The sequence below is a fragment of the Oikopleura dioica genome, chromosome 2 (assembly GCF_907165135.1).
Source record: "Oikopleura dioica chromosome 2, OKI2018_I68_1.0, whole genome shotgun sequence".
Lineage (NCBI taxonomy): Eukaryota > Metazoa > Chordata > Appendicularia > Copelata > Oikopleuridae > Oikopleura > Oikopleura dioica.
Window position 1 is genome coordinate 12,258,231 of NC_137292.1, and position 27,789 is coordinate 12,286,019.

The window sequence follows — 27,789 nt, forward strand, 5'->3', positions numbered from 1 at the left end:
AATAACCTGATATTTTAGTCAGTCAATTATAAAAAGAATTTTCAACTGAAGAATGCAGGCCTCCTACAAAATGAGAAATCCCCTTGTTTCGTTCGAAATAATCACAGAAAATGCTAAATGCTTCATGCATATTTGTTTCGAGCAATTTGAATACCCAAAAGGATGAATACTAGCGCGACATGTGCATGTCAGTGTTTGTCCGGCTGCCAAAAACAAGACTCCCGTCTAATTCTGGCTTGGGCGCTAATTTCAACACTGAAAATGTGCAAAATCGCTTGCTTGGTATGTTTGCACCAATTTCGCGTGTTCCACCGCCGCCACTCCGTCGACTACAATCTCGACCGCGATGCGTACAGCGCAAACCAGGCCTTCATGGCGCCACCGGATCGCCCGCTAATTGAAGGGATTACTAGGGATTATGATATTTCAACTTGTTTTTCTCAGATGTTAAAGTTTTCAGTAAAAGGAAGTAAAAAGATTATACAGTAACAAAGGAGTCTAGTCCGCAAAAACGGAACCGGAAGAAATTCAGGATCTTCCATATAAATAAACTCCTCAACAAAACGCTTTGTAAACTCGAGTCACCTGAACCTGTCCCCTCTTTTGAAGCAGTGGGTCGAGTGTGTTGAGGCCCGGTCGGTTTGTATTGTTTGAGATGGTTTTGGACATTCCAACGGCGACCAGGCACTTGACGTCGCCTTCTTTTAATTCAAATTCGCCACCGCCTCAAGAATTCCACAGATGAACCAATTAGGCCTTCTCCTCATATGAGATTGTACGAGGATTTGTACTGGTGAACTTGTACTGGGACATTCTTGTGGCTTTCTTTATTAGCAGGGTAGATTTTTATACCACGAAGATGATAAAAGACCATCCGTTAAAAGCGAAGAACTTTAGTAAAAGAATTAGATTTTATTAAAATTTGACTTTTTCAACTTTATATTTTTATATCAATCAAGAAACTACAGGAACAGTGCTAGTAATTTTCAAATTGGTTTGTTACGGTAGAGCAATTTCTTGGCCCGTAATTACAAATGCTTTGGCGTACTGGCGATTCTCGGGCTGGTGCTTGCCTGCGTGGTGGTGGTGCATTCCATTGTGCAGTGGCGCTCTTTGCTCCGCCAATGAGCAGCCAGCCATGGCGCGTACTGTACGACTGATTAGAATACCGATGGGCTCAGCAGGAGCTTATCGCTTTGAGTAAAAAACGATTGAACTTCGCCGGGGGAAAGTTACTTTGCGAAATGGAATATCCGCTGTGGGCGGAATAACCTGCCGATTTTCCAGGCACAGCTTATCGACAATTTGGCTTGATTTGAATCTAGGCGATAAAATTCATCTCCGGTTGGTGGTGGTGACTTTTCAAAGATCAAAAAAGAATACCGACTCAAACTTCTACTTGTAGATCGATCACTTTTTCTTATAAACGGCAGCGAGAATTATTGTCATTTCTACGAAAACACAATCAAACGGCAAAAGATCGTCCGATAGACAGAGCAAACTTGGAGGACCCATCTCTTTGGCGACAATTTCGCTGCCGTATTAATCGCTTTTCACCGAACGGTGACTTATTCTGCAAGAATATTTTGAGAATAGCATTTCGAGAGATGAGCAACGCTGAGCACGCCCGCCGATCCACCCCTGTCATGCTCCGAGATGGCAGCGTTGAAAAGGGTGGTGATGGTCTCGCCCCTGCTTTCAACAGCAAGAGCGAACGAGCTCCGAAACTAGGAGAGCTGAAGAAGAGAGAGGCCGAAAAAGGTAATAGTTGATATGAGGACTTTTTCGTAAATTCTTTCTAGGTGAAATCTTCATGTCGACTGATGTCGACGAAGACAACAGCTTCACCTTTGGCAACGCTAGTCCGGTCGAAAGAAAATTTACACCGGCCAATGTAAGTACCAAAACGTCCATCTCAAAAGCAGTGGTTCAAATTATTCTCAGAAACGCGCCCCGCGTCTCGGTGATCTCCCGAAGACGCCGTCGATCGCGAAGGGTGACAAGCTTGTTCTCATGTCGATCGAGATTGACGAAGAACAAAGCTTCGATTTTGGCGAAGAAAGCTCCATCGAAGGCGAAGCGAACAACGCGACCGCCGTTCAAGCTGGTGACGTTTCGCTCTGAGCAGCTGCGATCTTCTGCCAAAATCACAATAATAAATCAGAGTTCAACTTCTGTTTTCTTTACGAAACCTGTTTCTTTTAATTTGAAGCAAAACGCTCATGAAAAAAATATTCAATTAATTTATAACAAAAGAGTGCTTCTTCGGAATGAGTCGACATCCGGGCTTGACACCTTTTTCGCGCTGATTGAAATCGCGCACTCGAGGTGCAAGAGCGGTAAACACAATCAGAAATTGCAACAAGGGCCCAAATATTATGACATTGTCGAGCTTGGAAAACGATAAATAAAAACACTTCCACTTTCTCATAAGGAAGTCGGCGGCGAGTTTCAAAGGCAAAAAAGGGGCGAATTTGTAGCCGGATTCAGAAAACAGGTTTTAGAGGACCATCGAGAATTCCTTCGACAAAAGAAAAGTTTGTTGAATTTCAAATTTGCATCTCAAAGCTTTTGAGACTTATTCTTGGCATTTTTGCTGGAGGTTTTTATGGTCTTTTTAATGCATATTTATCAGAAAAGACTTGTTTTTATGAACATTTTACTACCTCCGCAATTTAATATATACCACATTTCCTAGCCTAAATCAAACAAGCGTAAATTAATCTTCAGAATTACTAACCTTTGGCAGATCAAGTTTACCTTCTTACAAGATTTATCTGACAAAGAATGCAATTAGTCACATTGAGCCTTCCCTGGCAATGTTATCTTGAATACCTTGACGGAACTATTTATCCATCGGAAGCGCCAAAACTGACCCTCAACGTGTTTCAGAAAATCTTGGCATTTGGCTGGTTATGAGAAAAAATGTGAAAAAATTTGGAGCACATGTGCACCGGGCGTTGCATTGAACGTGGAATGCCATTTATTTAGGAGTTCGGAACTGGAATCTCGCTCAGAATTCCCAAAAGCATACCGACCTGCCGCAGACATCGCTTTCTTACGACACGCGCCTCTCCCTATCCATCAAAATTCGTCCAGACCACGGCCTCTAAGTGACGAGATTTTATGACTACCGGTACCTGACCCAGATAGAAATGAGCTGCAGGACTATTTTTGTAGAAATACCTCAGCCTAAAGTCCTTAGGGAGCTAAGTTTTTCTTTAGCGCTCTACTTCTACCTATTTTTTCCAACAGTTTGCCTATTTATTAGTATTGAGAACTTGAAAGCTAGTTTGTCAATGTCTCTTTTCCAAATAATGTTCGAATTCCTCCCCTTGCGTCGGTAAGAGATCTGTAATTTTGGTTTTCTGATGGTATCTTCTCCGAAACGCTCCGTTTCTGAACTTTGCCAATTTGTTGCTTGATGTGGTAACCACCCAAAACGCCAATTTTCAGCTCTAAACAGATTCAAGACTGTTATTGTCATGTGATGACTGGTGTATTCACACTTTTCTTGGTAAAACTACGGATCAACAGTCAATTTGACGGCCTTGAAAGTTTCAAGTTGAAACTACCACTGGTACTCTTCACAAATTCATGTGCTAAACATCTTGTGGAAATCTCTAGAGCAGAACTGTTTTCTTCCCAGCAATCCGTATAAAATTCGATCGCTTTTAGGACTTGAAAATCTAAAACTTCCTTTTCATCCTCTTCTCTAGAAGCCCGCAGTGTTTTGTTCCCACCAATCCCTATATAAAGCCCCGAAAAAATTTTTTCCTCATTCCGGACAGACGATGTCCACCAAGAGTGGTTCGAAACATCCAACGAAGAAACCGCGCCTGCTTACCTGACCAAGCTGCTCCCAATTTTCAATTACAAAATGAAGAAGGAACAAAAACCGACTGGATACACATCAAACTTATCCTATCCTCCTGACCGGTCAAAGTATTCTATTTAGCCCTTTTTAGGGCTATAAATTCAAGCTAAAATTATAAGAAAAATAATATTTGTCTTCACTTGAAGTTCACGAGAATTCTTCTGTCTCCGAAGCAGGCCCCTTGTCAGGGCGCGTTTTTTGGGCAATACTATCTGCTAACCCCCAATTAGTGCCTTTAGAAGTCGTTAATGAAATTCCTCTGCGTGTGTAAGCGGGTTCATGAGAAATTTTTGGGAAATTTCGCAAAATTTTTCTTCACATTGTGAGACATTCTGGCATGCAATTGGTGCGCATTCTACGTGCAAGCGCATCCAAGGTCAATCGTAATCCACCCGCCAAGTTATGCACCAAGATTGACACCTGGAATCCGCTCAAATTATTATTTTTGCGCAAGGCGTTAAATATATTTCACCGCTGCTTTTGCGCCTTCCTTCTTTCTATCAGCCCTGAGAATTTCGCACGGCCGATAATGAGCGGGAATCGATCATCCCTCCTTTTCGTAAATGTTGAGCTCGCTCAGATGCGAAAAATGATGGATGGCGCTGGACGCGCATGCAGCTGCTGGCGACCAACCATTCGGCTGAGCAGCCAGAATTCGCACCAACTGTAATACATCTCTTTTACTTACTCTCCGTGATGGAATAATTGGAGGAAGGGTTGAGCTACTGGGTAGTTTCTCCGATTTGGCGGGTGATTTTCGCAGAACTAGCCAGACTCGGCGCCCACCAACGAAGTTATGATTCAATCAGTCTCGATGAAAGTTAAAATAAATTATAACTGTAAAAATAATCCATTGAACTGACTTAAAATTAATGTTTCCTCCCCATATATTCAACTCTTATCAATAATTATCAACCTTTTAAAAATCGTCTTCTTTTCAGTGTGTCGCTAAATTATATATTATTTCATGAAATACTCTTCCGAAGCTAAACAGTAGTTCCAATAAAAAAAAAGTTATAATCACCTTCATTAGACTCTGATGACGACTACGAACTTCGCTCAGTGACCCCACCGAGCGGCGTCGAATCGTCAACCCCTTTTCTTGCCTGACTCCGTTTCGTGGACAGCGCCACCTCTCGGCGCGGCGTCCCCATCCAACAGTAGGCTCCAGCCGCCCTCACCACAATTCTCCTCTACAGATTCCTCAAATCTTTTAAATTCAAACAAAATTGTTTTTTTTTTTGATCATCCTTTCGCAAACATACAGATATCCTTACTAACAGTCACCACCAGAGATTGCCAAAAAGATTGAAAATAAAAGCTCAACCTTTTAACAAGAGCGAGATAAAAAAGATATGATGAGCGCTCCAGAAGTGATGCCACAGACGATGCAAAGTTTCCAGTACCTCAACTACGCTGCCCAATATCAGCAACAGGTAATATTTGAGATCGGATCTATATTGAAGAGAGTCTGAATTTTAATAAAAGGCGAATTTGCTGAAATTAAAAAATGTACTCGGCACTCAAGAGGCCGGACCGCACTTGGTGGAGGTAGTTATTTTGGGCTTGGGATCAGTATTACTGATTCAGTACCTTGAATAGAATAAACTCTTCAGATTCATTTTTGGCGGATTTTATCCTAAGATTTTATGTGAAAAAGTCGAAGGGCTGTCACATGTGGGTGAATTTATTCGAAAAAGAACCCTTGAAAACTAAACTCCTGTAATTTTCATCGTAATAAGCCGAACATCGTTGAGTTTCGAAGGCGAAAATCAAAGATCAGAAAGGCGAGTTAGCAAAATTTTCTTGAGAAATTATCATCTGCCGATAAGCTCCCCATATTCTCAAACTAAGATAAAAGGGTTTTTCCGCTTGAATATTCCAATCACCAGGTTGAGCATCCGATTCAGCCCGATCATCATTTGATAAGGCAAATGAATCATCAGTCGTTGACACTGATGATGCTCAAAAGAAGTTGTTATCGGACTTCTACGTTGGGGGCCCACCCAATTTGAAAGGATCGTTGTTGATTCATCACATAATTCGCACCACCAAATTGTCCCTTTGTTCTGTTTTGGCAACTGCCGGGTTGAACTCGAAGGTGATAAGTAAGCTCTGCAAGAATTTGCGAAATCGTGAGCGTTCTATCTTCGTAAACATTTGCAACTGAAAGCTAGAATTTTAGAGCTTTCTTGCTATTTCATTAAAAATTTAGTTCAAGAGGCTTAGAAAAAGTTTTCAAACTAGGAATTTATGAAAAAGATTGTAATGAGCAAAATTACTCAAAAAATGCCAAGCGCCTGGGTCTCCAAATTCTTGCGCTCTAAGAAAGCCAAATGAATGTTCTCCCGACAACCCGAAAGTATTCGCCTTATGTGGATCCGCATATCTCACTAGATGCAACAATTTCCACTGAAAATTCCCCCCTCACACGAAAATTTCACAATTTCCGCTTCTGAAAATATGAACCCAAAATAATTAACATCAAAATTCACTCAACTGGATCTGCAATCATCAATCAAATCAGATTCTTCTCTTTTTGACAGCAGGAAATGAAAACTGCGAAAAAATTCAAGTTGCATAAACAATGTTTTTAGCAAATTCACAGATTTCACAAACTAAGGGTATCACTGTTAATTTTTACAGAACCCACTGCGGTTTGATTTCATGAGCCTAAATTTCACCAGAAACGATGATTTTTGAAGGAGCTAGACAGCGCGGCGTGTCAGAATTTGTAATTCGCAGTGTGTGCCCCTGTCGTAAAGGGGACCATGGGATCTGGTGAAACTGGCTACCTACCCCTAAACTACCAGTATCCGCCGCCTTTGATCACCGCGGGAGAGCCACTGAGGGGACGAGCTTATCACGTGTTATCAGGCAAACGGAACACAAGAATACGAAATGCAAAAAGCTCGTGTACTTCCGCCGGGAAAGCTCTCTCTTGTGGTCGACTTTGAGTTCGATAAGTTTTTATGATAAGTTTTGAACATGACTCAAAGTATGAGTAAAAAAATTATTTCGAACTATTTCGAAATTAATTTATTGATCGGTTCAAGTTATATTTACATTTAAATATTCAAATCTTGCGCGAGTACAAATGACTCTCGGATTCCAAACATCTATGGAAAATTTATTCGTCTGAGGCAAAGGAGATTTTTTCGAATACACATCGCTCATTTTTGGGTATTCGCTCCTGCATGTATAGCGCCTTTGATCCGCCCATGTCTGCTCAATTTGTCCCGGCAGGGGCCGCCGAGCATTCCACCAATTTAACCAAGGCTGGCGGAAATCGACCGACCACGACCCACCGCTCAGCAACCTTGCGAACAACAAACACCCTTGAAGCAGGCAGCGCCACTCTGAACTCTTTTGACGCCCCTTGACTATCAACAAATAAGAAATTGGCCAGTCAAAGTCGCCTTTGAACAAGATTCAAGGCGTGAAAATTCCGTTCCACTTTCTTTCAAAAGGCCCTTCAAAACCTTATCCTAACCATTTCTCTTCAGCGACTGAACTTTGCTAACGGCTACCATCAATCCGGACCGGGTCTTCACGATACTCCATCAGTTTCCGCACATGAAAGTCTTTCCACAATGAATCCAGTATCCGTCAGCGCTCCTTCAGTCCTCGACCCAGCCACTCAACTCGGTCATTTGAACGCTGCTATCACGAAACTAGAACCACAGTTGCCAGTAGCTCCTACAGGCCACAGTACCCCTGCCTCGACCTCGCCAAATCAACCAACGCAAGAGCAGAGTCTGCCAATGACTCCACCCCGGCCGAATGCGATGGAACCGCTGGTAGAGAGTTTTTACGAAAAAGATATCGAAGAAGAGCTCGATGAACATTTCAAGAAGTCACAGTCAGAAACGAAAACAAGAAGAGGTAAGAGATCATATTCAAATGGATCTTTTGAACTTCGGAAGGCGGAAACGAAACCAATTTGTCATTTTTTGGGTGGAGGAGGCGCCCCACTTAGTAGAAACCGGTCGGTTCATTTCAATATTTGCGGCGGCGGCGCTTTGATAGCTATTAAACAATACTAAGTGCATAAAATCTCAAATCAGCGTGGATACTCATTTTTGAATACGAATTTAGGAGTTTCATAAATGATGATTAGATTTGTAAGTCTTAATTGGAAGGCGCTTCGGACCGCGCGGTTTATTTGAAGAGCCCACTTGTTGGTGATTATGGCGGCGTGGTACATTCCTTGTGTGAATGATAATTTACTTTTTCAATACAAAAGGGTCCGATTTGGCCTGAGCGCTCTATGTGTCCGGCGTGGAATGTTTCAAAAATGCGCCGAGCACCGTCTCAAAACGGCCGCAACAATTCGCAAATGCCGCTCGCCCGCAACCAGTGAGCCCCTCTCTTCACAAAGCCCGGCTGGCCCTGCCAATTACGCTTTTATATAAACTACTCGATTTTTCTGTTCTTTGGAATGTCCAAAATACCGTTTTACTTTGGCTGTTTGTCAACACGCGCCATTTTGAGTACCAGGGACAATACCAGATACGCAAGCCTTGGAGACTAAGACTGACAGCAGGAATGATAATTGCCGGTGTTGCTAGCGCGGGGTAGACAACAACGCTAGAATTAATTTGTCAATCATCGTTCACAGGGGCATCGAATCCATCCTCCGTCCCCACCTGGCAAAGAACAATTGCTCAAGATTTTAGAATTCCTTGCTTTGCACTTTTGGCAAGCCGAAACAAATTTTCTAACTGATGATTTTAGGACTCATCTTCCCCGCATCGTACTACCAGCAACAGACCTCCCCGGCCGCCCAAGCTCCGGCATCGGCAGTCTCACATCTTCATCACTGTCGACCACGCCACCGTACGGTCATTACAGTGGATTCCCTGGCTATGGCACGGGTCCAACGTCTTTCTCTCCGCACACCAGCGCCACACCGACCACCTCGCACTCCTTCTCCCCAACCAATCAGGCGGCGAGTCCCTACTGGAGCCAGTACGCTGCGAATTATGCATCTTCATTCAACCAAAATCCTTCATATTCTCCATCAGCGAGCTACAATTCTTCCCTCAATCTGACGGCAGGAGTCGGTACTTACAATCAGAGCAGTCTTTTCCCTTCGACTGGACCAACAGCAGCAACAGGACTCGATCAACTTGGAGCAAATCAGTCGCCTTTTCAAGCCGCAGCAGCTGGTACGTTTCATCTTCTTTAAAACAGTCTCTCAAAAATTTACTATTCAGAATTTCAGACTTAAGCCATTTATTTAATCTAATTAAACTCTATAGGATTCCGGAGCTACTGAAAATGAAGCCAATTTCAATATCGAAAGAAACGATCTGACGATTCGGACGAACTGTACATAAATCAATGTAAAGCTATTTGTCACTGCTCCTCAAAAAATAAAATAAACGCTCATTGGAAAAAATAAACAGCTCGATCTTATTTTGTGCAACTTGTAAACACGTGATGAAGATAAACGCGCAAGGGTTGAAAAGAAGGAGCAGGAGTAGTACTATCTTATCATGGAGTGGGTGAGCTCTCGAGGGTTCAAGCTTCAGTGACCTCAGCGATGTCAAGCCCCATCGTGAAGGAATGGGCTCTGAATTCCATCCCCTAAGTATTTAGCCACTACTCACTCTTTGTGGAGGTTTTTGAAGCTGAATTCGATTATATGATAGACCATCATTGATAGTTAATCCTCGAAATTTAATAAGTAAGTGCATTGTAGAGTTGTAAGTTTATTTTGTTTACAAACTGTTAGCTCCAAGCGCAATCAACTCTAATTAGCTGATAATTATCGACCGTGGGAAGCAGACTTTTTGCCCGAGAGAGCGAGCACAAGTGGTGTCGGTGACCTTTCACTCCCTGCTCCCTTCCTATCTTGAAAAAAAAGGATGAATCCGTGCGCCAAAAAATATACGCCACAATTTTATCAGTTGTGATAATTCGGCGACCGCTGGCTGACCCACGCTCAAATTCCTGAATCTCAATTCGTGACTTTAAAAATGCGTCAATTTTCAAAGATAGGGGATAGTTTGAAATCAGGTTTTTTCTCCATCTCATTACGTAAAATGCACAGTTTATTTTCAGACAATTATGAGATCACGTCTTCAGTTGTTTTTAATCACTTAGCACGTGTAAATATTTGCTTTCATTTGTCTACGAGTGCTATCATTATCAGCTAATTGGGAGGTTACGTTTAACTCTGGGAGACTCCCAGAGGATTAGACTTGCTAACTACATCGGATAGCAGAAACAGCCGGTGAGCTTTTGCGCTAAAAAAGAACGCATGGAAACCTACAGCCAAATTATGAAAGTGAGCGGCTCTTCGGCAGGAATGCGCGCCGCAACCGGTCGGGCAGCGCGGTGGGAGACAGAGCACCATCAAAGATTCGTTATTGTATATCTCCGCGTGGTTTTGTATATCCTTTACTGGATCTGGCTGCATTCCCCAGGACGAAGGGAAATTCCGATTTTAGAATCAAACAAAGCACCCAGCAGTAAGAGGTAATTGGAAACAAGAAAAATAGAGAAGAAAAAAGAGTTTTTTTTTGCAACAATTTGGTTGATGTTCGGCTTCAAAAATGTTCTCTAATGAGCTTCAGAATTCCACCTATGCATATTCTGGTCTTGAATTGGATCAGTCTCTGGCTTGAATGTGTATATTGTGGGCAACGGTAGACCGCAGGTGAGAGCTCGAATGAAATACTTTGAAGGAATCGGAATGCGGAAGTTCGGTTTTTGGAAAAATTTCTCTCTTCGGAAGTTCCCTTATCTTGAATGCCTCTTACTGCGACCGTAAAAAGTAAAGAGCTGATAACTCGCTGCAGCATAGAGATATCCGTTAATACGGGGATAGCACTTCCCTCTTTGAGGCGCGACTGGTGTTTTACTAAGAGCCGCTTTCCGTTGAGCTGGGAGGAGTGCTTTTCTTTGGCACTTTGTGAGCACCATCCGGGTTTGTTGCAAGAGACGAGAATTTTTCTAGTTTTGAGGGTGTTAATGCGCAGAAATCTTCAGGAAAGACTTTTGAATTTAGGAAAGCTTGTTTGAATACAAGAAAAATGGAAAAGGTGAGCTTGGTTCAGTACGAAGAAGATTTTCCGGCCCGAGCGTGCCAGACATACTGAGGATCGCCCAACCACAATGGTATTTATTTGGCTCCTGTGCAACATTCGGGTTTAATTTTTGCCTCAGCCGGGGCACGATCGGCATTTGTGTCTTCCTCGAAGAGTTTGCCATTAGAATCCGGCAGTGCGGTCGTTGGCAATTATTTTGCTGCGCGGAATGCCGATCGTGATTCGCGATTTTGGCCGGAGAGCTGCGTACCTTTTGTGGCTCCACTTCTAGGTTTTTCTGTGTGCGTTGTTTTCTACCTCGAATTCCGACGGGGCATTCTTCGTCCTGCGCATTACCTGCACAAGCGAAATTGGCATGATTCAAATCGTAAATCCCTGAACCGCCTGCATAACTTCGATTCAACCGCCTCAACCGGTTCAACCACAGCGTTGCTGCACTTTGGTAAGAATTTACACAGTGAAAAATTAGACACAACTTTAGTGATAATCTTTACGATACATCTTCCCGCCATGTCTGATATCTCCCGCTGAGAAACCATCAGTGTTGCGCCCTCAGTTGGACCCGGACAATCATAAATGGGAAAAATGAAGGCTTTGCATATTATTCAAAACAATTTTTTGAAAATGAAACTCTATTCTATCTTTTCATACAATGGCCAAATATTACATTGATTTTTATTTTTTTAAATAGAGGACTTCCTAAGTCAGGAATCTTGACTGAATGACTCTTACATAAAATGAAACTGTTTCAAAATCGGTAGTTAGATATTTCATCTTTACTTAAGTTTTGAATAAATTTTAGTTTAAATTATATTGTTTAATACAAATTGATGCCTTTGATTTTCAGATTTTTGAGATTTGTTCCGTTGTTGAAAAATTCCGATGTTGAAGGAGTATGCAACCCATTGTCAGCGTCGGAGGCTTTGTGTCTTCTTGTGGTATCTAAATAACGTGGTGATAAGGGAGTCGCGTTCCACCCGCAGCTCAGGAATGGCTGCTGGTGATGTGGGAATGTCGGCTGTATTCGTGAAATGTGTTCAGAAATGTCGCCAAAATTTCTCAAAAATATTCGACCAATTCTGAAGGCCACAGCGCATTGTGACATTGGCTCGCCTGTGGAATCCGCTCAACGTGTTCAAATATGAGCAACAAGTTATTATTCAAACTCGTTTATTCAAAAGGCTCGATTGGATGACTACCATTACCAGAATTTGAATGAATCGAAAGATTTTCGAACTCTACGACTTCAACTACTGACCGCATGGTGTTATTATAGTCACAAAGAGTAGTTTTAGTACTTAGAATTCTATAACTTGCGATTAAACGCTTATGCGAGTTTGCTTTATAAACTTCACAAAATGAAGAACCTTCGCTTAGCGTCATACCGCGTAGAATAAACCAGTTCTCGTCCGATCACTGAAGTCAAACTACGACGGGCGGGGTTAGTACTTACATGGGTGACCGGTTGGGAATACCTCGTGCGCTAAGCATTTTGCTTTTTTCGGAGTCAGATTTCAGTTTTCGAGAAACTTTGGCCCATTTTATCTCCATGAATATTGCTCCTTATGGAATGTAAAGTCGACCAAAATTTCTTGAAACTGAAAACTAAGTCCCAAAAAACAAAATGCTTAGCGCACGAGGTATTCCCAACCGGTCACCCATGTGTACTAACCCCGCCCGTCGTAGTTTGACTTCAGTGATCGGACGAGAACTGGTTTATTCTACGCGGTATGACGCTAAGCGAAGGATGCTCATTTGGACGAATTACATATCAATTTTTCAAAACAAAAAGTCCCTTTTTGCAATTATTTCCGCCGTGAAGCCACAAATAAAGGCGAAAATAGGACTTTTCGCTAGATTTGAAGCGTAACAAACTTCCACAGCCCCTGATTGGGTGTTGAGCCCGCGCGCCAGAAACTCTCCAGACCGAACCATGTTACGTCATTTTGCCTCATCAGCGAATGTTCCCGTCGATTTTCGGAGTAACCGATTTGGAAGTCAACATTTCTCTCTCACGTGCTCTTCTCGAAATTTTTGAACCCCTGAAATTCTGAAAATTTCCTCGATCCTGGAAGCAAAAATTGAGAAGAGAAAAAGTATGAGTATCCGCCTTGATCAAATCACCGAAGACGATGTCGGCAATTCTCGCCAGAAGAAAAAGTCGAAGGTCACCAAGAAAGAGGTAAGCCATTCAAAACTGTTTTCTCAAATAATTTCAGTCAACTTTGTTCGCTCGTCTGTATTTTTTTAGGAATCTGTCGATCTCGATGCCCTGCTCATGGCTGGAGAAAATCTCAACAAAGAAAACACTCCTCCATCTTTTCCAAAACGCTCCGTGGGCTCAGACTGGAGCGATTCGGAGGACGAAGCTCCTCCTCCACCAAAGCGCTCCACTCGAGCCACCAAGGCTAAAGCTCAAGATCCAGTCAAAACCAAGGCTCGTGGAAAGACTGCTTCCAAAGCAGAACCCAAGCCTAAGAAGAAAAAGACAGTCAAGGAGCAAGTTTCCGAGGAAGATGAAGAACCACGGTCGCCGATGAAGAAGAGAACTAGAGCCGGTCGCGCGAAGGCTGCAGAAGCTCCAAAGAAAGAATCAAAGTCGAAGAAAGCCAAAGCCACAAAAGAGGTCAAATCGAAATACTTCAAGGCCGAAGCTGACGACAATCAGAATGACACTCCTCAGCCAGAAGAAAGCGATGAAGAAGCTCCTGCTCCTAAAAAAGCAGCGAAGGGGCGAAAGAAACCCGCGCCGAAGAGAAAGAAGGTGAAGGAAGAAAATGAGTCGGACTGGTCGGAATCCGACAAGGAAGAAGAAAAGCCCAAACCAAAGGCTAAAGCAAAGAAAAGAGGTGCTAAGAAAGAAGCAGAGGAGAAAGAAGACGAAGCTCCCAAAGGCCCACACGTCGAAGGCACCTATCTCGACGACGGAACTCTTCAAATTGAAATAACAGAGGCGAAGAAAAACCGCTTCATTGAAGAATACAAAGAAACTCCGGAAGAGCGACAGCAGCGCGAGTGGGCAGCCTACATGAGGTCGATTATTAATCGTGAGAAGCGAGAGCACTCTCAAGAACGACACCGAATCGATCTTTTGGTCCACTTGTGGCTCGGTCTCAGCTGGGACAAACACATTGATTGCAAATTTCTTCAGGTTACTTTATTTCCATCAATATATATTTAACCATTTCCTTCCAGGCGAACATCCTATCCATGCTGCCCATTGACGCCAACGTCGATTCTGAAGCTGACCTCCGCCGACTCACAGTCGCGATGAACAGCTCCTTCCATTTTCCCGCCGCTCCAGCCGATTCCGGCATCCCTAGCCCCCACGGCGGACTTCTCCTTCTCGACCGAGCTCTTCAGCGATACAATTGCGAAGACCCTTGGTGGAAGAACAAATCGATCACCTATCAGTACTTCCTCCGAACTTGCCTCTTCGTCGCTGCGGTACGATCTGTCGGTGGAATCGCTCGTCTTGTCATCGACGGACGAATTCATCACCACAAGCCGCAGTCCGAAAAACAGCTCAAGGAGGGAAAAAGAAGAATGAAGAAATCCGCCGAATGGTTTCCAAACACGAGTCCTCCGTCATTCTCAACAGCTGGTGCGAAGTTTTCATCGGAGAAACCTGGCTTCCGGTCATTATCAAGGAGAACAGATTCGCAGTTGTGGAGACGAAAAACGTGGAAGGGTTCCTCTACTGGCCAGTGAAGTATTGCATGGGCTTCGACGGAGGTGTTCGGGATGTTACTGCGCGATACGCATCAAAGTGGCTGGAAGACACCAAGAAGCTTCGCATCAAATATGTGGAGAAAAACACCAACTACTGGAAGGAAACATGTGACATGTTCCCCTCGCGAAATAAGCACTTGGAAACTGCAGAGACAAAAGAGATGAACAAGAATCTCAAGTCTGCGCCAATCCCGAAGACGATTTCTGCCCTCAAAGGTCATCCTCTCTACGTCTTACGTCGTCATGTCCTCAAATACGAATGCATCTATCCCGAAGACACAACACCTGTCGGACAGATCGAATTGAAATCAAAGGGAGAAATCACATACGAAGACATCTTCCCTCGAAAAGCCGTCAAAAAGCTTCACACCAGAGGAACATGGCTCCAAAATGCTCGAGTCGTACGCGATGGAGAAGTTCCAATGAAAATGGTTGCCAGCTGGATGCAAAATAAAAAGGCTGGCAACGACGCTGGTGCTAAGAACTCACCTCTTTTCGGCGAGTGGCAAACTGATTGGTACAAAGCTCCAATTGCGAAAGATGGTCTTGTACCAAGAAACGATTTCGGAAATGTTGATTTGTATCAGATGTGCATGCTTCCAATTGGTACAGTTTTTCTCGAGGATTTGGACGACTTCGGGGTGTGCTCTCGAGTCTGCAGAAAGCTTGGAATCGACGCAGCAAAGGCCGTTGTCGGATTCGATGGGAAGAAGGGATACCCTAAGATCGGCGGCTACGTCATTTGCAAGGAGTACGAGCAGACAGTGCGAGATGCATATGTTGAAGCTGCCGGTATTTCGGAAGAACGCGCTCGACAGAAATCTCGCAGTCGGGCGAAGAAGAACTGGCGAAAGCTACTCGCTCTTTATTTCGCGAAAAAAAAGGTTGAACGACTCTTCGCTGGACGAGAAGTTGATCCTCAACTTGAACGAGTTATTATGAAGGGCCAGCGTCGAAAGATGGATCTCGAGGTAATTGAATACGCTGATCGTAGAAAGCTAACTTCGTTTAAGGACGAATCATCCGATGAAGAGATTGAAAAACTGGAGAAAAAGGCCTCCGCAACGACTAAAAAACGCGCTCCAACGAAATCAAGCGGGCGCGGACGAAACAAGGTCAAGATCGTCGATGACGATACAATTGAATCGATCGAGTCTGAAAACGAAGAGCCCGAAGCCTCGTCTGACAGCTCCGATGAATCAGATGACGACTCTCCGCCAGCAAAGTTGACGAAGAAGTTGAAGCAGCAAGTCGCAAAGACAGTTATTCCACGAGAGAGAAGCTCTCGCCGCGCTAAAGCTGCCCCAGCCAAACCGGTATTTTGATGACCTTCTGGTTTTGTTCCTAATTATTCATATTTAGGTCAAGTACGAATTCAGCGGTAGCGAATCTTCTGAGTTCTCGGCTGAGTCGAATGATGAAGACTGGGATTAATCCCTGTATTTTTGTACATGCTTGTACCAATCTAGCTTGCCATTCCCCCATTTTTACCCTGACATCCACAATAGTTCAGTTAAACTTCTATCTGCTGCGTTTTTATCGAAAATAGAGTCAGTTAAAATTATCTAATAATGTTTTTATTTGAAAAGGAAGAAAGTCAGGCTATTATCATCTAATTAGGCGAGGAGAATCGTCCAGCAAAAACGGTCTCTCCTTCGTATCGGATGAAAAATAGGAATGGTTTGTTGGCTTCGATTAGGATTGGCATCATCGGCATCATTCTCATCATGCCGATCATCCCAGTGGCAGCAGCAGCTTCTGTTCCTTGCTCGTCGACGATGATTTTAACTTTGTGAACGGCGGCGCCAATGTGAAGTCCCGCGTGCGTCATTTCAGAAAGTGGGTTCACCTCGGGGTTGAAGATTCGCTAGAGAGAATTTACGACCTCAAAGAAATAATTGTCCTCTTACCGTGAGTCCGCATTTCTCAAGAGTGTCCTTCAAGTTCATGCCAACTTCAAGCTCGAACTTTGGCATTTTCACCAGAACTTCATCTCCGCCAGATCTGTCGAGATTTTTGACAAGATCATCGACGACTTCGGGAGTGATCTTTGCTTCGATTCCGTCGAGTCCACCAATGTATTGTGGGACGACGAGAAGCATTGAAGCTCCATTTGAATATGGAAGCTCGACGACTTGCGCTTCCAGTTCTCCGGAGTAGTTGAACGCAAATTTATGCTGGAAAGAAATTTATAAAAATAACGACGGGCATTCTTACCTTTTTCTGCATCAGCTGAGTCTTAACTGTTTCGCTCTCAGAGAGATGGAAGTCATCTTCAAAAGGAGCATCGAAGGGATTCTCCCAAGATCCCTTGAAGTGAAGAGCGGAGCAAAGTGCAATCATGGTGTTCGCATCGACGTCAGAAGCAGAAAGCAAATCTTTGATCATTTCTTTTGTCTCCCCAGCGACCCATTTGTTAATTCTATAATCATTATCGTTATTTACCCGCTGAGAGACTCAAATATTTGAGCATAAATCTGCATAAATCACATATTCTGACGGTAATTTTTAGCCATATTCTGACCGACTTACGTTCCAACTGATGCTTCTGGGTCGGCGAAATCGACTTTCTCAGCTCCGGCACCGTATTTTTCGAGGCATGCGTCTTGGAATGGCGTTTTGACTTCAAATCCTCGCTGGATAAAGAGTTTGGCAGCAACGTTAGCCACTTCTGAATTCGGTACATAATTAAAAAAGTTACATTCAGTCAACTATTTCTAACTGATGCAGTATGATTGATTCGACGCTGTACCTTTAGATTTCATCGAGTCAAGAGCCTTCTGTAGGACTGAATGCGTCTGAGCATGATCGCCTCGACCGAGAACAGTTGCCAACTCGTCTCTGGTCTCGTCCGTGGTGCCAAGCATCACCATTCCGAGCGCATGTGAAATATTAACGGGTGAAAAACATTGATTCCCCCTCAAATGCTTGAGCATTTGGAACACGAATTTGAAATCGGACATCTTGTAGCTTCCTTTCTCCTTGATCTTTTGATCTTTAATTTTGAAAGAAAGAAGATTGCCTTTAATAGATGTTAGGTTAATTTTTAACTCGACGCTCCATTACGTACTCTGTAAATACGGGTCTCTTCGCAAAACAGTGACAGAATTCGTTATATTTAGTTTGTGACAATCTAAAGGGAAAGCGCACTCAGGGCGGTCAGGCTTGAAGATTGAGTCATCAGATGATTTTGCGGAGTCGTGGTACTTCTAGAGCCTTAGGGCTTGTTTATAGGACCTCATTTCGAAGACTGCATGAAAATAGAGTGACAGTTCTTTTCATCTCGATTTTTAATTTGAAAGTCGTTGGCAGTTTAATTTTCAGCAGTTTAGAGGAAATTATTAATTAAAGTGATATTCTATAGATGAGTAGAAGCAGAGTTTGAATTGAGGGCATTGACGGTAGAAAGTCTAAAGTAGGTTGGCTTTCGCCTCGTCGTCGAAGCACGTGATAGGCGAGAAACATCTGAACTTCTCGACAGTGTTCTTTTTGAAGACTCAACAAAAGGCAATGTGATTACCTTGCTATATCACGTGATTTTTGATCTCATGAAGATCGAGTTAGAAGCTCAAAACCTGATTATTGTAATTTTGTATAGAAAGAATCTGAATTGCTGAATCTGTCCTAGAGCGGAATGTTTCCGATGTGATTGTAGCATCTGAGTTTGCCATGGAAGTTCTTCGCGTTGATGATTTGCTCGAGATTGCGGCAGTGGAATGTTCAATCATTGTTTGCGATCGAGTAAGACTGTTCTTCAGCTCGTTTTGAAGCACTGTTCGCTCGTTGTACAGCGTCTCCGCGGTTTTTAGCACACCTGAGAGACGCTTCATCAGTTCCTTGTTCTTCTGCTCTGAATTAGACATTATCAACCTTGTCCTACAGACATGACCCTGAAGGGGACATTTTTTCATTGACAACGGTGTATTTTAGTAACATTTGAATAATTAATGTCAACGCTCTCCAATAATGTCGGTTCTATTACGCGTCCACATTCAAAATGAGTGTTTTTGAGGGGATAATTCTGGACATTACATTCCCTGTCGGCCAGATGTTTAAATTATCTTGTCATTTAGTATTGATGAGAACATATTGGATCGCACTTAGATTTTACGGTCAAATAGCAAGATATATACTGTATAATATACAGTGTATATCTATCCTGTACCGTATATATTACGAGGTTAAATATATGAAACGTTATACGGGATATTTATTAACGTATATCCAGCTATAAAATAATTCTAAAATGATGTAAATATCCATATTCTATAGATTTTCTATTGATTACAGATCAGTCCGGTCTTAATTGATTCAATACAAGATCCTTCAATCTTGTTGGCCTCTGGGGTCATTTAATCCACTGTCATTCCCTTCTGATGAGCCCGGGTAATTCAATTAACTGTACCACAATTTTATACTGTACCTAGCTCTTCTGCGCGTTTTCTTTCTTGTGTGTAGCTTTCTCTTGCCTGACAGTAATCTTGCCTAAAAGCAGTTCAGTAAAACCCGGATTGTTCTGTTATTGACAATGTCATAATACAAACTTATTATTAATAAGAAATTACCTATTTTTCTCACAAATCATCGCTACTCGGTGGATCTTCTTTTCGATGAGCTCATATTTTCTAAATCTAAGCTGTCAAATTTGTGCCCAAGAATCACTTCTCCTACCTTATATTTTCCTCTTCTTTCAGCTGTTTCGTTATTTTCTCCAGTTGGAGTTCATGTTCATCTCTTATTTCGTCAATGGTGAGTTCTAGCTCCTCAATTCTGCTGAGCAATTCTTCTTCTGAAAACATGGTCTTCTTTTCATCAATTCTCTTCGTTGATTTCAATGATTTCTGAGCTCAACTGAAAATTCTAGCAGAAATATGAGTACGTCGTTGTGCTGGTATGGTATGGTTGGCCTTTCTCTGGTCTGAGAAATAGGGATTGATTTTTTCATTCTCCGGCCCCCGCTCCAAGCGAGTGGCAGCGCGCCACATTGCCAATTTGACTCTCCTGGCTTATTAAATATAGATATGCCGAACATGTCTCTCGATTATTTTGCGGTTTTATTTTACACCTTTTTTGATCTATCTTTTCACTCTTTAATTTCGATAAAGAAATAATCCCTTTCGAACGGACAGCGTACACAGGCAAATGAATAAATAAAGGGATATGGCAGTGGGGGATTAGAAGCAATTAAAATAAATGAAAAATGAAGAAAATGAAAATTGAAGAATTCGATAGTTTTGAAGTAGACTAAAGCAGCTCATTCTTGGCGGCGGCGGAGGTTGAAAAAGTTCTTCGGAGCTTCAGCAGTGCCAGTAAAAGTCCTTTGGTTAACTGTTATTAGCGGAATTCGAGGAGAGCTTTACCGAGAAGAAAGGAACAAAGCAAGCACAAAAATGCTAAAATGAACTGCGTGTACTTTTGCCAATATAAGTTGAGCAGTGGGCAGTTGAGAAAAACCGCTTTGAAAAATCCAGGTGAACTTGACAAAGCTTCGAGTTCGTTTTTGGTTGAGGTCGAAAAGTAATCTCCATCGAGGATGTAGTGAAAACACCTGTCTTTCTGTCGACTGGGCTCTATGCACCGTCTAAACATAGCGGTTTATTTTTAATCAGGTAATAGAAATCAAAAAAAAACATTTTAACACTTACCCTTCCCAAGATGCTTCGACAGAATTTATTGTTGGAAAAATATTTGCATATCGATTAAGATCTTCTTCTCCAACTTCTAACACGGTGATTCTTGACAGTTTGATTCCGAAAACCCGGTCACTAGAAAGTAAAATAGATATGATTTTATGAGAAGGAAACAACTTTTCACAAGTAATTTTGAAAGTCATAGAACTATCCGTTGGATCCATAAAGAGCCTTGTGCATTGCCGAGCATCCACATGAATTGTCGACATTTCCGTTTGAAATGAAAAGCGATAGCCATTGTAAACCGAAATTATGTTTTGATGCAGAAATATGAAGATTCGCTGGTTCTTGTCATAGACGACAGAGGAGATTTGACGCTGTTTTGACCACCGCTGAGAGACTTTTTGATGTTCGGAAATTCGAAGAAAATGGTTTTTTTTTACGAGAAATAACAAACAGTTCCTAAGACGAGCAATTCTGACTGAGAAGAATTTAGCCTGAGAAATTGTTCATTCGAGTAGTCTCTGTATAAAATAGAGAAGCGCGTTCGAGAAAAGACAATTAGCTCTTCGTCAGTATCAGCAACGCCGACAACTCGCTCCAGACACATGTTTACTCGAATGCTTTCATCCATTGAGCTGTCGGTCTTGAAGGACTTCTTTGGCTTATACATAAGCGCCGTGGAATTAAGCGTCGTTGAAGGCTTCTTACCATATATTTTGTGAATGCCTTGGAAAAGGGATGAGAAGCTCATAATGTGATGAATGCTCATCTTTTATTCATGCACAACTGCGGATGAATTATTTTCGCCGCGTTACTGTTTTTTTGAAATAAAAGAAGAGAATCTCCTTCCTTTTCCTAAAATGTCATCCATTGGAAGTTGAAAGTTCTTCGTATTGTGACTTTGATAAGTTGCAAACATTATGGAACTCGGGTCAGTCGAATGAGCAAGTCCAAGTGCATGGCCAAGTTCGTGTATGGAAACAAGAAATAGATCGTTGCCTGAAAACACGAGTCCAATTCTATTCGCCGATGTCGGTCAACATAATTTATCAGTAAATTATCACTGTAAATGAACAATCAGAACAGGTGGCTACCCTGCATAATGATTTTATGATGATGGAAAATCAATTCTTCTGAATTAACTATCAAGGATTCAGCCCCAAAGATGGCCTATCCTGGGTTCATCCCAAGGGACACCCTATTAGCCGGAAAATTGAACTTGGCAATAATGCGTCCAACGTAATGCTACAAGGATCCCGATAAAAGCTTCTTCCATGGATTAACCCCGCTCACCTTTCTTTTCGGGGTGACCGAGATAAGTCCACGGTTCCTCAGCGTCAAAGTGAGTGTCTCCACCAAGGCCTGGGCCTGGATAGAACGCGTGCGCGAGATAGTTTCCAGGTCCATCAAATGGCGAATTATCACCGTGACCTTCATTTCTAATTAGATTTTAAAAAGACTGAGCCACTTACTCGAATTGACGAATTTGATGCGTATATCAGCGGAATCCTTCCACTGCTCATCCTGTATCTCCACTGACAGAAGGGGTCATTCCTCATAAAACATTCCACGCAAATATAAAGCGAATTAAAAATTTACGCTGCGAATTATTTCTGCGCTCTTTAGCCAAGCAAAATGATCCCGAACTAGAGGGATCGGCAAATATTTCTTCCAATGTGATATCGCAGAATTGATCGCTGTCCTGTGCAGGTTCTAATATCATTCTTGGCTTTTTGAATGACTGATCGATTTAGCATCTTAATATTCTGCATGAAAGATTGACAACTCGCTCAAGATCCGCTTCTATTGAAATTGGAATCTCTCTTCCATGATTTCAATCAGAACCTTCCTTGTCAAATTCAAGCCAAGTCTTGGCGTAAAATTTAAAATTGAATACGTTATTTGGTCTCCAGTCCACTTTTGATCGGATTCTAAATATCTCCGACTTCTCGAAGCATGTGGTAGTTTTCTGTCTGTATTGCAAAACTCATCTCCCTTTTCATCAAATTATTTTAAAGGCTCTAAGAAGTCCTTACCTCGTGAATTCCTGCCGTTGATTTCAACAATCCAAAATAAATTAAGTAATGAAACATCAATCTTCAATGTTGATCCGTCTCTTCTATATATTTTCTCTTGAATCTTCTTGGCGATTGAAATCGTTGTCCGTTGTCGCACAGTGCTGTGTGGGTCCCTCGAGAGTTTCAAATTAAAATCCCAAATCTTGGCACTACTGGTGTCCATCTGAGCCTAGCATTCAGCAGCTTGCAAATTTATGCTATAAATTGTTATAAGACTCGAATCAATTCCGAAATTGACATCTATGAGAATCAGAAACAATTTTTAATTGGACTGGAGGGAACAATAACCGTATTGATCTCGATCTGATGATTACCGGATAATCTTGCTTTCGAAGGATCTTACTGTTGACTAGACAAAATTATGATTTAATGATTTGCTGTCTACGCAGATAATATATGCTAATTCAGAATTTCAGAGCAATATTATGATGCTTTGTAAAATTTTCGCTGATGATAACACAAAGAAAACTTGCGCTTATTGTGTGAGCATTATTTTTATTAGCTAAACTCGTAATCATGACGTTTCCGCGACAATTAAACTACTCAAGTCGTAATCTTCCACAGCATCTCAGATTTCAGATATACTTCCTTTGAATATAAATTGCATCTTTTTACTTACAGAGGTTTTAAAAGAAGAAATGAGCTGGAAAATGATTCTATTGTCTTCGCTTCTCTTGCAGAGATTACAGCTGATTACTTAGGTTGCACATCGTCACAGTTCAGGTTCGAAGCTCAGCGGCGGATTTTGCAATCCAGCCAAATGAAAAAAGAAAAGACAGGGCTAATATTGGTTGTGTTTGAGGCTTTATTAAAATAAATTTAAAGCTGTCAAGATGATAACACTGCTGAAAGCCGAACGTGCGTTGATATGCGATCGGTGTGCGATTGTAAGAAGGAACGTGTTAATTAATTTTACAAGAAAAGGGAGTTCGGACAGCCTCTGACGCATTCCCTTTTAATAAGCTGAAAATTATTTAAAAACGCGTTTAAAAGGATTGCCCTAATAACAAAGATGAAATAAATTGCCCGGCGGAAGTTTATGATCTACTTGAAGAGCCCTGCATCGCTAGCACTATCGATGAATGTGCGAATTTTAAGGAGTCAACGGATTGCCAGTGCAAAGGTACGTTTTCTCTGCTGAATAATTCAAGCGAAGGAAATCCTTAATCATTTGATTCTATTACAACTAGGCGTCGACGATCCGGACCTCGTGTGCGAGGATACTTCAAATTGTACATCGAAGAAAAAGTGCTGTCCTGATCCTTCCTTTTTCTACTGGTACAGTAATAATCGTTTTTTCTCAGCTTTATGCGTCCATAGTCATTCGAAATCGGTGACAGAGTACTCTCAAGCGAGGTGTTTGCCGAAGGAAATTGCTTGCGACAGCGATTTATTGCGATTGATGACGGACTGCCGAAATTCGCCCTCGGAGTTCTATAATGTCAGTGACTCCAGATCAATCTCTTTTCAAATATTTATAGAATACCTACTGCAAAGAAGAGCCCGAAGAGGTTTTTTGCGCTGTCGATGAAGTTTGCTCGGTGCAAGATATGATCGACAAGGATAAAAACTCTGCATTATTACCATCGGCTATTTCATCTATCAGTTTACTGATCTTTGCTTTATACTTGTAAATAAATAACGTTAATTTAACTTAGATTGGGGGCAAGTTTTTATTCACAGCTCGCGACTGAACTTTACAAAATATAAAAATTCTTGTCAAATGTGGTTCAGTGACGCGTTTCATTCTTCTTTTCGTAACTTAGTTTCTTAGGCTTGGAAAACTTCGTTTCCGGTTGTAGGATCTTCGAGGCCAGTATGATCAGTAGTTGCCTAAGTTTTAAAGGAAATTATCTGCAAGAATTTTTCGTTCTTACCCTCCACCAGTCCAAGTCGGTAGCCCATGCTGACTCAACAATACTGAATGTATTTTGCTGATCATCATACATTTGAAGTTTGCCATTTACATCAGTAAACACGCTGGTAGCAGGTTCCGATGCGCTCTCATATGAAGCAAAGCAGTTAGTACAAACTGAGGACATGTCGGATCTCAAGCTTCGGCCGTATGCGGCTCCTGCTCGAAGTTGAGAAGCTGTTACCCAGTTGGCTTTGCATTTGTCAAATCGGGAGATTTCTAAATTTAGATTAATATAAATATCTCGAATTTCATTCCTTACTTTGTGGGATATTGGAAATCTGGAAGTTCTGCTCCTTCTCAGCGGTACAAGCTCGATGTTGTTTGCAGCCAGCGTTGACGACCTCTCTGCCGCTTTTTTCGGGTCAAGTATGAATTTATCTTAGAAAACAAAACATTTTTTACAAGAAAAATAGCTTTTCAACCGTTCCTTGAAGTGAACTCGTATTTAACGTAGCAATCCCAATAGTCACCCTTAGGACACAGTTGAACCTGGGTACATGCTGCAAGACTATCGGTATTGTGGCAAAGTGGGCACCATCTTGCGCTTCCAAGAGTAGTTCCTGCGAGAGCAATGAATGGCAAACCAGCGTTTTTGATTTCTTCGTCTTCTGAAGCACCTGGTCGGTTACCGACAGACTTAAAGGAATTATAGATTCAATAGCAGCAGTACATTTTACCTGAGAGCTTTCTCGTAAGTCATCATCAACCTGGTCAGATGCAACAGCAGAGGCACCTCCGATGATGTTTGGTCGATTATTGCTTGGTGCTGGGGCTGATCCAAAGATTGAGGTGAGGTCGAGAGTGCCGAGAGAGCCGAGGGCAGATTGAATACTGTCCAAGTTAGAGAAGTCGACGACTTCTTCCTCTGTTGTTGTGGTTGTGGTCGTGGTTGTAGTAGTCGTAGTAGTTGTTGTAGTTGTTGTGGTTGTTGTCGTGGTGGTGGTTGGTGGGACAAGGGTAATAACTTGATCTCGGAGGTTAGTCTTGACGTTCATCGTATTGTAGTCGACGTTAGCGGTAGACAAGAGGCCTTCGAAAAGTGGGCCAACAATTTCATCGCCGGATGGCTCTGGAACGTCACCGGTCAATAAGTGGATAAGAGTAATCTTAACTCGGTGAGTAGGGTCGACGTCTCGTCTTCGTCGTCGTAGCGGTTCAACAGCGACTTGCATTCCCTTGATATCAAGTGGTCCAGATTGCATTCGCTGCTGAACTTCTTGCTTGAAAGCGTCCTCGGATGATTTGAGCTCGGCAAGGAATTCAATGTCGTTTCGCATGAATCTGTTTCTGATAGGCTCTGGCGTTGTAGTTGTAGTTGTGGTGGTTGAGGTCGTGGTTGAGGTAGTAGTGGAGGTTGTTGTGACAATGACGGGTGCCTCAGTAACGACTGGAGCATTTCCACCGAAAAGTGCATTCAAGTCAAATTGTCCAAGGTTATTGAAAACCGAGTTGAGATCGGAAAGATTATTGAGGTCAAGGATCTGGGCTTCTGTTGTTGATGTGGTTGTAGTCGTAGTTGTAGTTGTCGTTGTCGTAGTAGTTGTCGTTGTCGTAGTAGTAGTTGTCGTTGTTGTTGTAGTTGTGGTGGTGGTTGTAGTTGTGGTTGTCGTTGTCGTTGTGGTGGTGGTGGTGGTGGTTGTCGTTGTCGTTGTCGTTGTGGTGGTGGTGGTGGTGGTGGTGGTGGTGGTGGTGGTGGTTGTTGTGGTGGTTGTCGTGGTGGTAGTGGTTGTGGTGGTGGTTGTGGTGGTGGTTGTGGTGGTGGTTGTGGTGGTGGTTGTAGTAGTGGTTGTTGTAGTCGTGGTGGTGGTTGTAGTTGTAGTAGTGGATGTTGTGGTCGTTTCTTCAGGTTCAGCCGGGGCAATGTTTATTTCTTGCTGTTGCTGAGGAGCTGGCGCGCCAAACATACTGAAGATGTCAGCTGGTCCATTATCACTGTTTCCGAAAAGACTGGCAAACATTGTGTTGAAATCGAAATCAGCTCCGGCAGCTGGTGCTGCAGGTGGTGGTGGAGGAGGTTGAGTTGTGGTCGTAGTAGTTGTGGTAGTCGTGGTAGTTGTAGTAGTAGTTGTTGTGGTCGTGGTAGTTGTAGTCGTTGTCGTAGTTGTGGTTGTAGTCGTAGTTGTAGTTGTAGTCGTCGTTGTGGTAGTAGTTGTTGTAGTAGTTGTGGTGGTAGTTGTTGTTGTCGTGGTAGTTGTAGTCGTAGTCGTTGTGGTTGTAGTTGTTGTTGTCGTCGTTGTAGTTGTCGTTGTAGTCGTAGTTGTAGTTGTAGTCGTCGTTGTGGTAGTAGTTGTAGTAGTAGTTGTGGTAGTAGTTGTGGTAGTAGTTGTTGTCGTCGTGGTAGTTGTAGTCGTAGTCGTTGTTGTTGTAGTAGTTGTTGTTGTCGTCGTGGTCGTTGTACTCGTAGTCGTTGTTGTAGTTGTGGTTGTAGTTGTTGTAGTAGTTGTTGTTGTCGTCGTGGTAGTTGTCGTTGTAGTCGTTGTTGTAGTTGTAGTCGTTGTTGTAGTTGTAGTCGTCGTTGTGGTAGTAGTTGTGGTAGTAGTAGTTGTCGTCGTTGTCGTTGTTGTGGTAGTGGTAGTTGTGGTTGTAGTTGTTGTCGTCGTAGTAGTTGTTGTAGTTGTAGTTGTAGTTGTGGTAGTAGTTGTTGTCGTCGTTGTAGTCGTAGTTGTTGTTGTAGTTGTTGTTGTAGTAGTAGTCGTACTGGTTGTTGTAGTGCTTGTTGTTGTTGGAGCCTCTGTTGTTTCTTTTTTGTTTTTATTTTTCTTATTCTTCTTTCCCTTCTTATTGGGTGCCTTATTCGAAGAAGGAATTTGAATATCTGCGTTGTTTCCTTGTGTGTTTGTTGCAGCAGCAGGAGCCCCGCCTCCGAAATTCGCGAATGGGTCAGATGGAGCAGCGAAATTAATAGGAGAAGCAGGGGCGGCAGGGGCTGCTGGGGCTACTGGTGCAGCTGGGGCTGGTAGTCCTCCTACGGCTGGTCCTCCAGCACCAGGTCCACCAAACATGGAGAAAATATCTCCTCCGCCTCCAAACAAGTTTGCGAACATTGAGTTGAAATCGAATGCATTTCCTTGCTCTGGTGGGGCCTGCTGTTCAGCTGGAGCACCTCCTCCGACTGAAAGAATTATCTAAAGTCCAGTTTATCGTTTTAACTTACATAAGTTCTGGCCAAGCGCCGCTGTGACGAAGAATAATAAGTTGAACTTCATCGTCTATTCTATCAGCTGGTTTCACCTAAAAATGTTCTTTTAAAGTATCCTGAATAAGTACGTTAATATTATTTTGTTAAAAAATAATTATAGTTTAATTCAAAAGAGGTTTTCTAATATTTATTCAAAATAAATTTTATGTTGACGAATAAAATCTAAATTATATGAAAAAATCTTCGTTGTTCTTCATTTCAGGAATCTCTTTTTCGATAATCAAGTGCTTGTACCTCTGATAGTTTTTTTTTCTTTTGAAGGAAGACAATTAACAAAGTTGACAACTCTTACTT

At 42.4% G+C, this 27,789-nt stretch overlaps 5 protein-coding genes and 2 pseudogenes across 5 annotated transcripts; 4 read left to right on the forward strand and 3 right to left on the reverse strand.

Annotated features, from left to right (window-relative positions):
• Positions 1-1,544: 1,544 nt before the first annotated feature.
• LOC145698986 (uncharacterized) lies at positions 1,545-2,177 on the forward strand. The gene is made up of 3 exons (XM_081776232.1): positions 1,545-1,761; positions 1,803-1,894; positions 1,945-2,177. Exons 1-3 carry the CDS (start codon positions 1,608-1,610, stop codon positions 2,122-2,124), a joined length of 426 nt encoding a protein of 141 aa, XP_081632358.1. The 5' UTR covers positions 1,545-1,607; the 3' UTR covers positions 2,125-2,177.
• A 2,909-nt stretch (positions 2,178-5,086) lies between these two features.
• On the forward strand, positions 5,087-9,280 carry LOC145697167 (uncharacterized). The gene is made up of 4 exons (XM_081774328.1): positions 5,087-5,313; positions 7,384-7,762; positions 8,615-9,048; positions 9,142-9,280. Exons 1-3 carry the CDS (start codon positions 5,233-5,235, stop codon positions 8,929-8,931), a joined length of 777 nt encoding a protein of 258 aa, XP_081630454.1. The 5' UTR covers positions 5,087-5,232; the 3' UTR covers positions 8,932-9,048; positions 9,142-9,280.
• Positions 9,281-12,306: 3,026 nt separating this feature from the next.
• Positions 12,307-12,425, forward strand: LOC145700879 (5S ribosomal RNA; annotated as a pseudogene).
• A 135-nt stretch (positions 12,426-12,560) lies between these two features.
• Positions 12,561-12,677, reverse strand: LOC145700861 (5S ribosomal RNA; annotated as a pseudogene).
• Positions 12,678-12,899: 222 nt separating this feature from the next.
• On the forward strand, positions 12,900-14,794 carry LOC145699856 (uncharacterized). Its single transcript, XM_081777111.1, has 3 exons — positions 12,900-13,117; positions 13,187-14,086; positions 14,131-14,794. Exons 1-3 carry the CDS (start codon positions 13,034-13,036, stop codon positions 14,644-14,646), a joined length of 1,500 nt encoding a protein of 499 aa, XP_081633237.1. The 5' UTR covers positions 12,900-13,033; the 3' UTR covers positions 14,647-14,794.
• Positions 14,795-16,237: 1,443 nt separating this feature from the next.
• Positions 16,238-17,690, reverse strand: LOC145699857 (leukocyte elastase inhibitor-like). Its single transcript, XM_081777112.1, has 5 exons — positions 17,420-17,690; positions 17,200-17,338; positions 16,885-17,089; positions 16,578-16,844; positions 16,238-16,534 (listed from the first exon to the last, which is right to left on the reverse strand). Exons 1-5 carry the CDS (start codon positions 17,628-17,630, stop codon positions 16,280-16,282), a joined length of 1,077 nt encoding a protein of 358 aa, XP_081633238.1. The 5' UTR covers positions 17,631-17,690; the 3' UTR covers positions 16,238-16,279.
• A 6,342-nt stretch (positions 17,691-24,032) lies between these two features.
• Positions 24,033-27,776, reverse strand: LOC145699853 (uncharacterized). Its single transcript, XM_081777109.1, has 7 exons — positions 27,730-27,776; positions 27,451-27,527; positions 24,974-27,408; positions 24,724-24,932; positions 24,556-24,647; positions 24,256-24,512; positions 24,033-24,211 (listed from the first exon to the last, which is right to left on the reverse strand). The coding sequence occupies exons 2-7, from the start codon at positions 27,500-27,502 to the stop codon at positions 24,149-24,151; spliced, it is 3,108 nt and encodes a 1,035-aa protein (XP_081633235.1). The 5' UTR covers positions 27,503-27,527; positions 27,730-27,776; the 3' UTR covers positions 24,033-24,148.
• Positions 27,777-27,789: the final 13 nt, after the last annotated feature.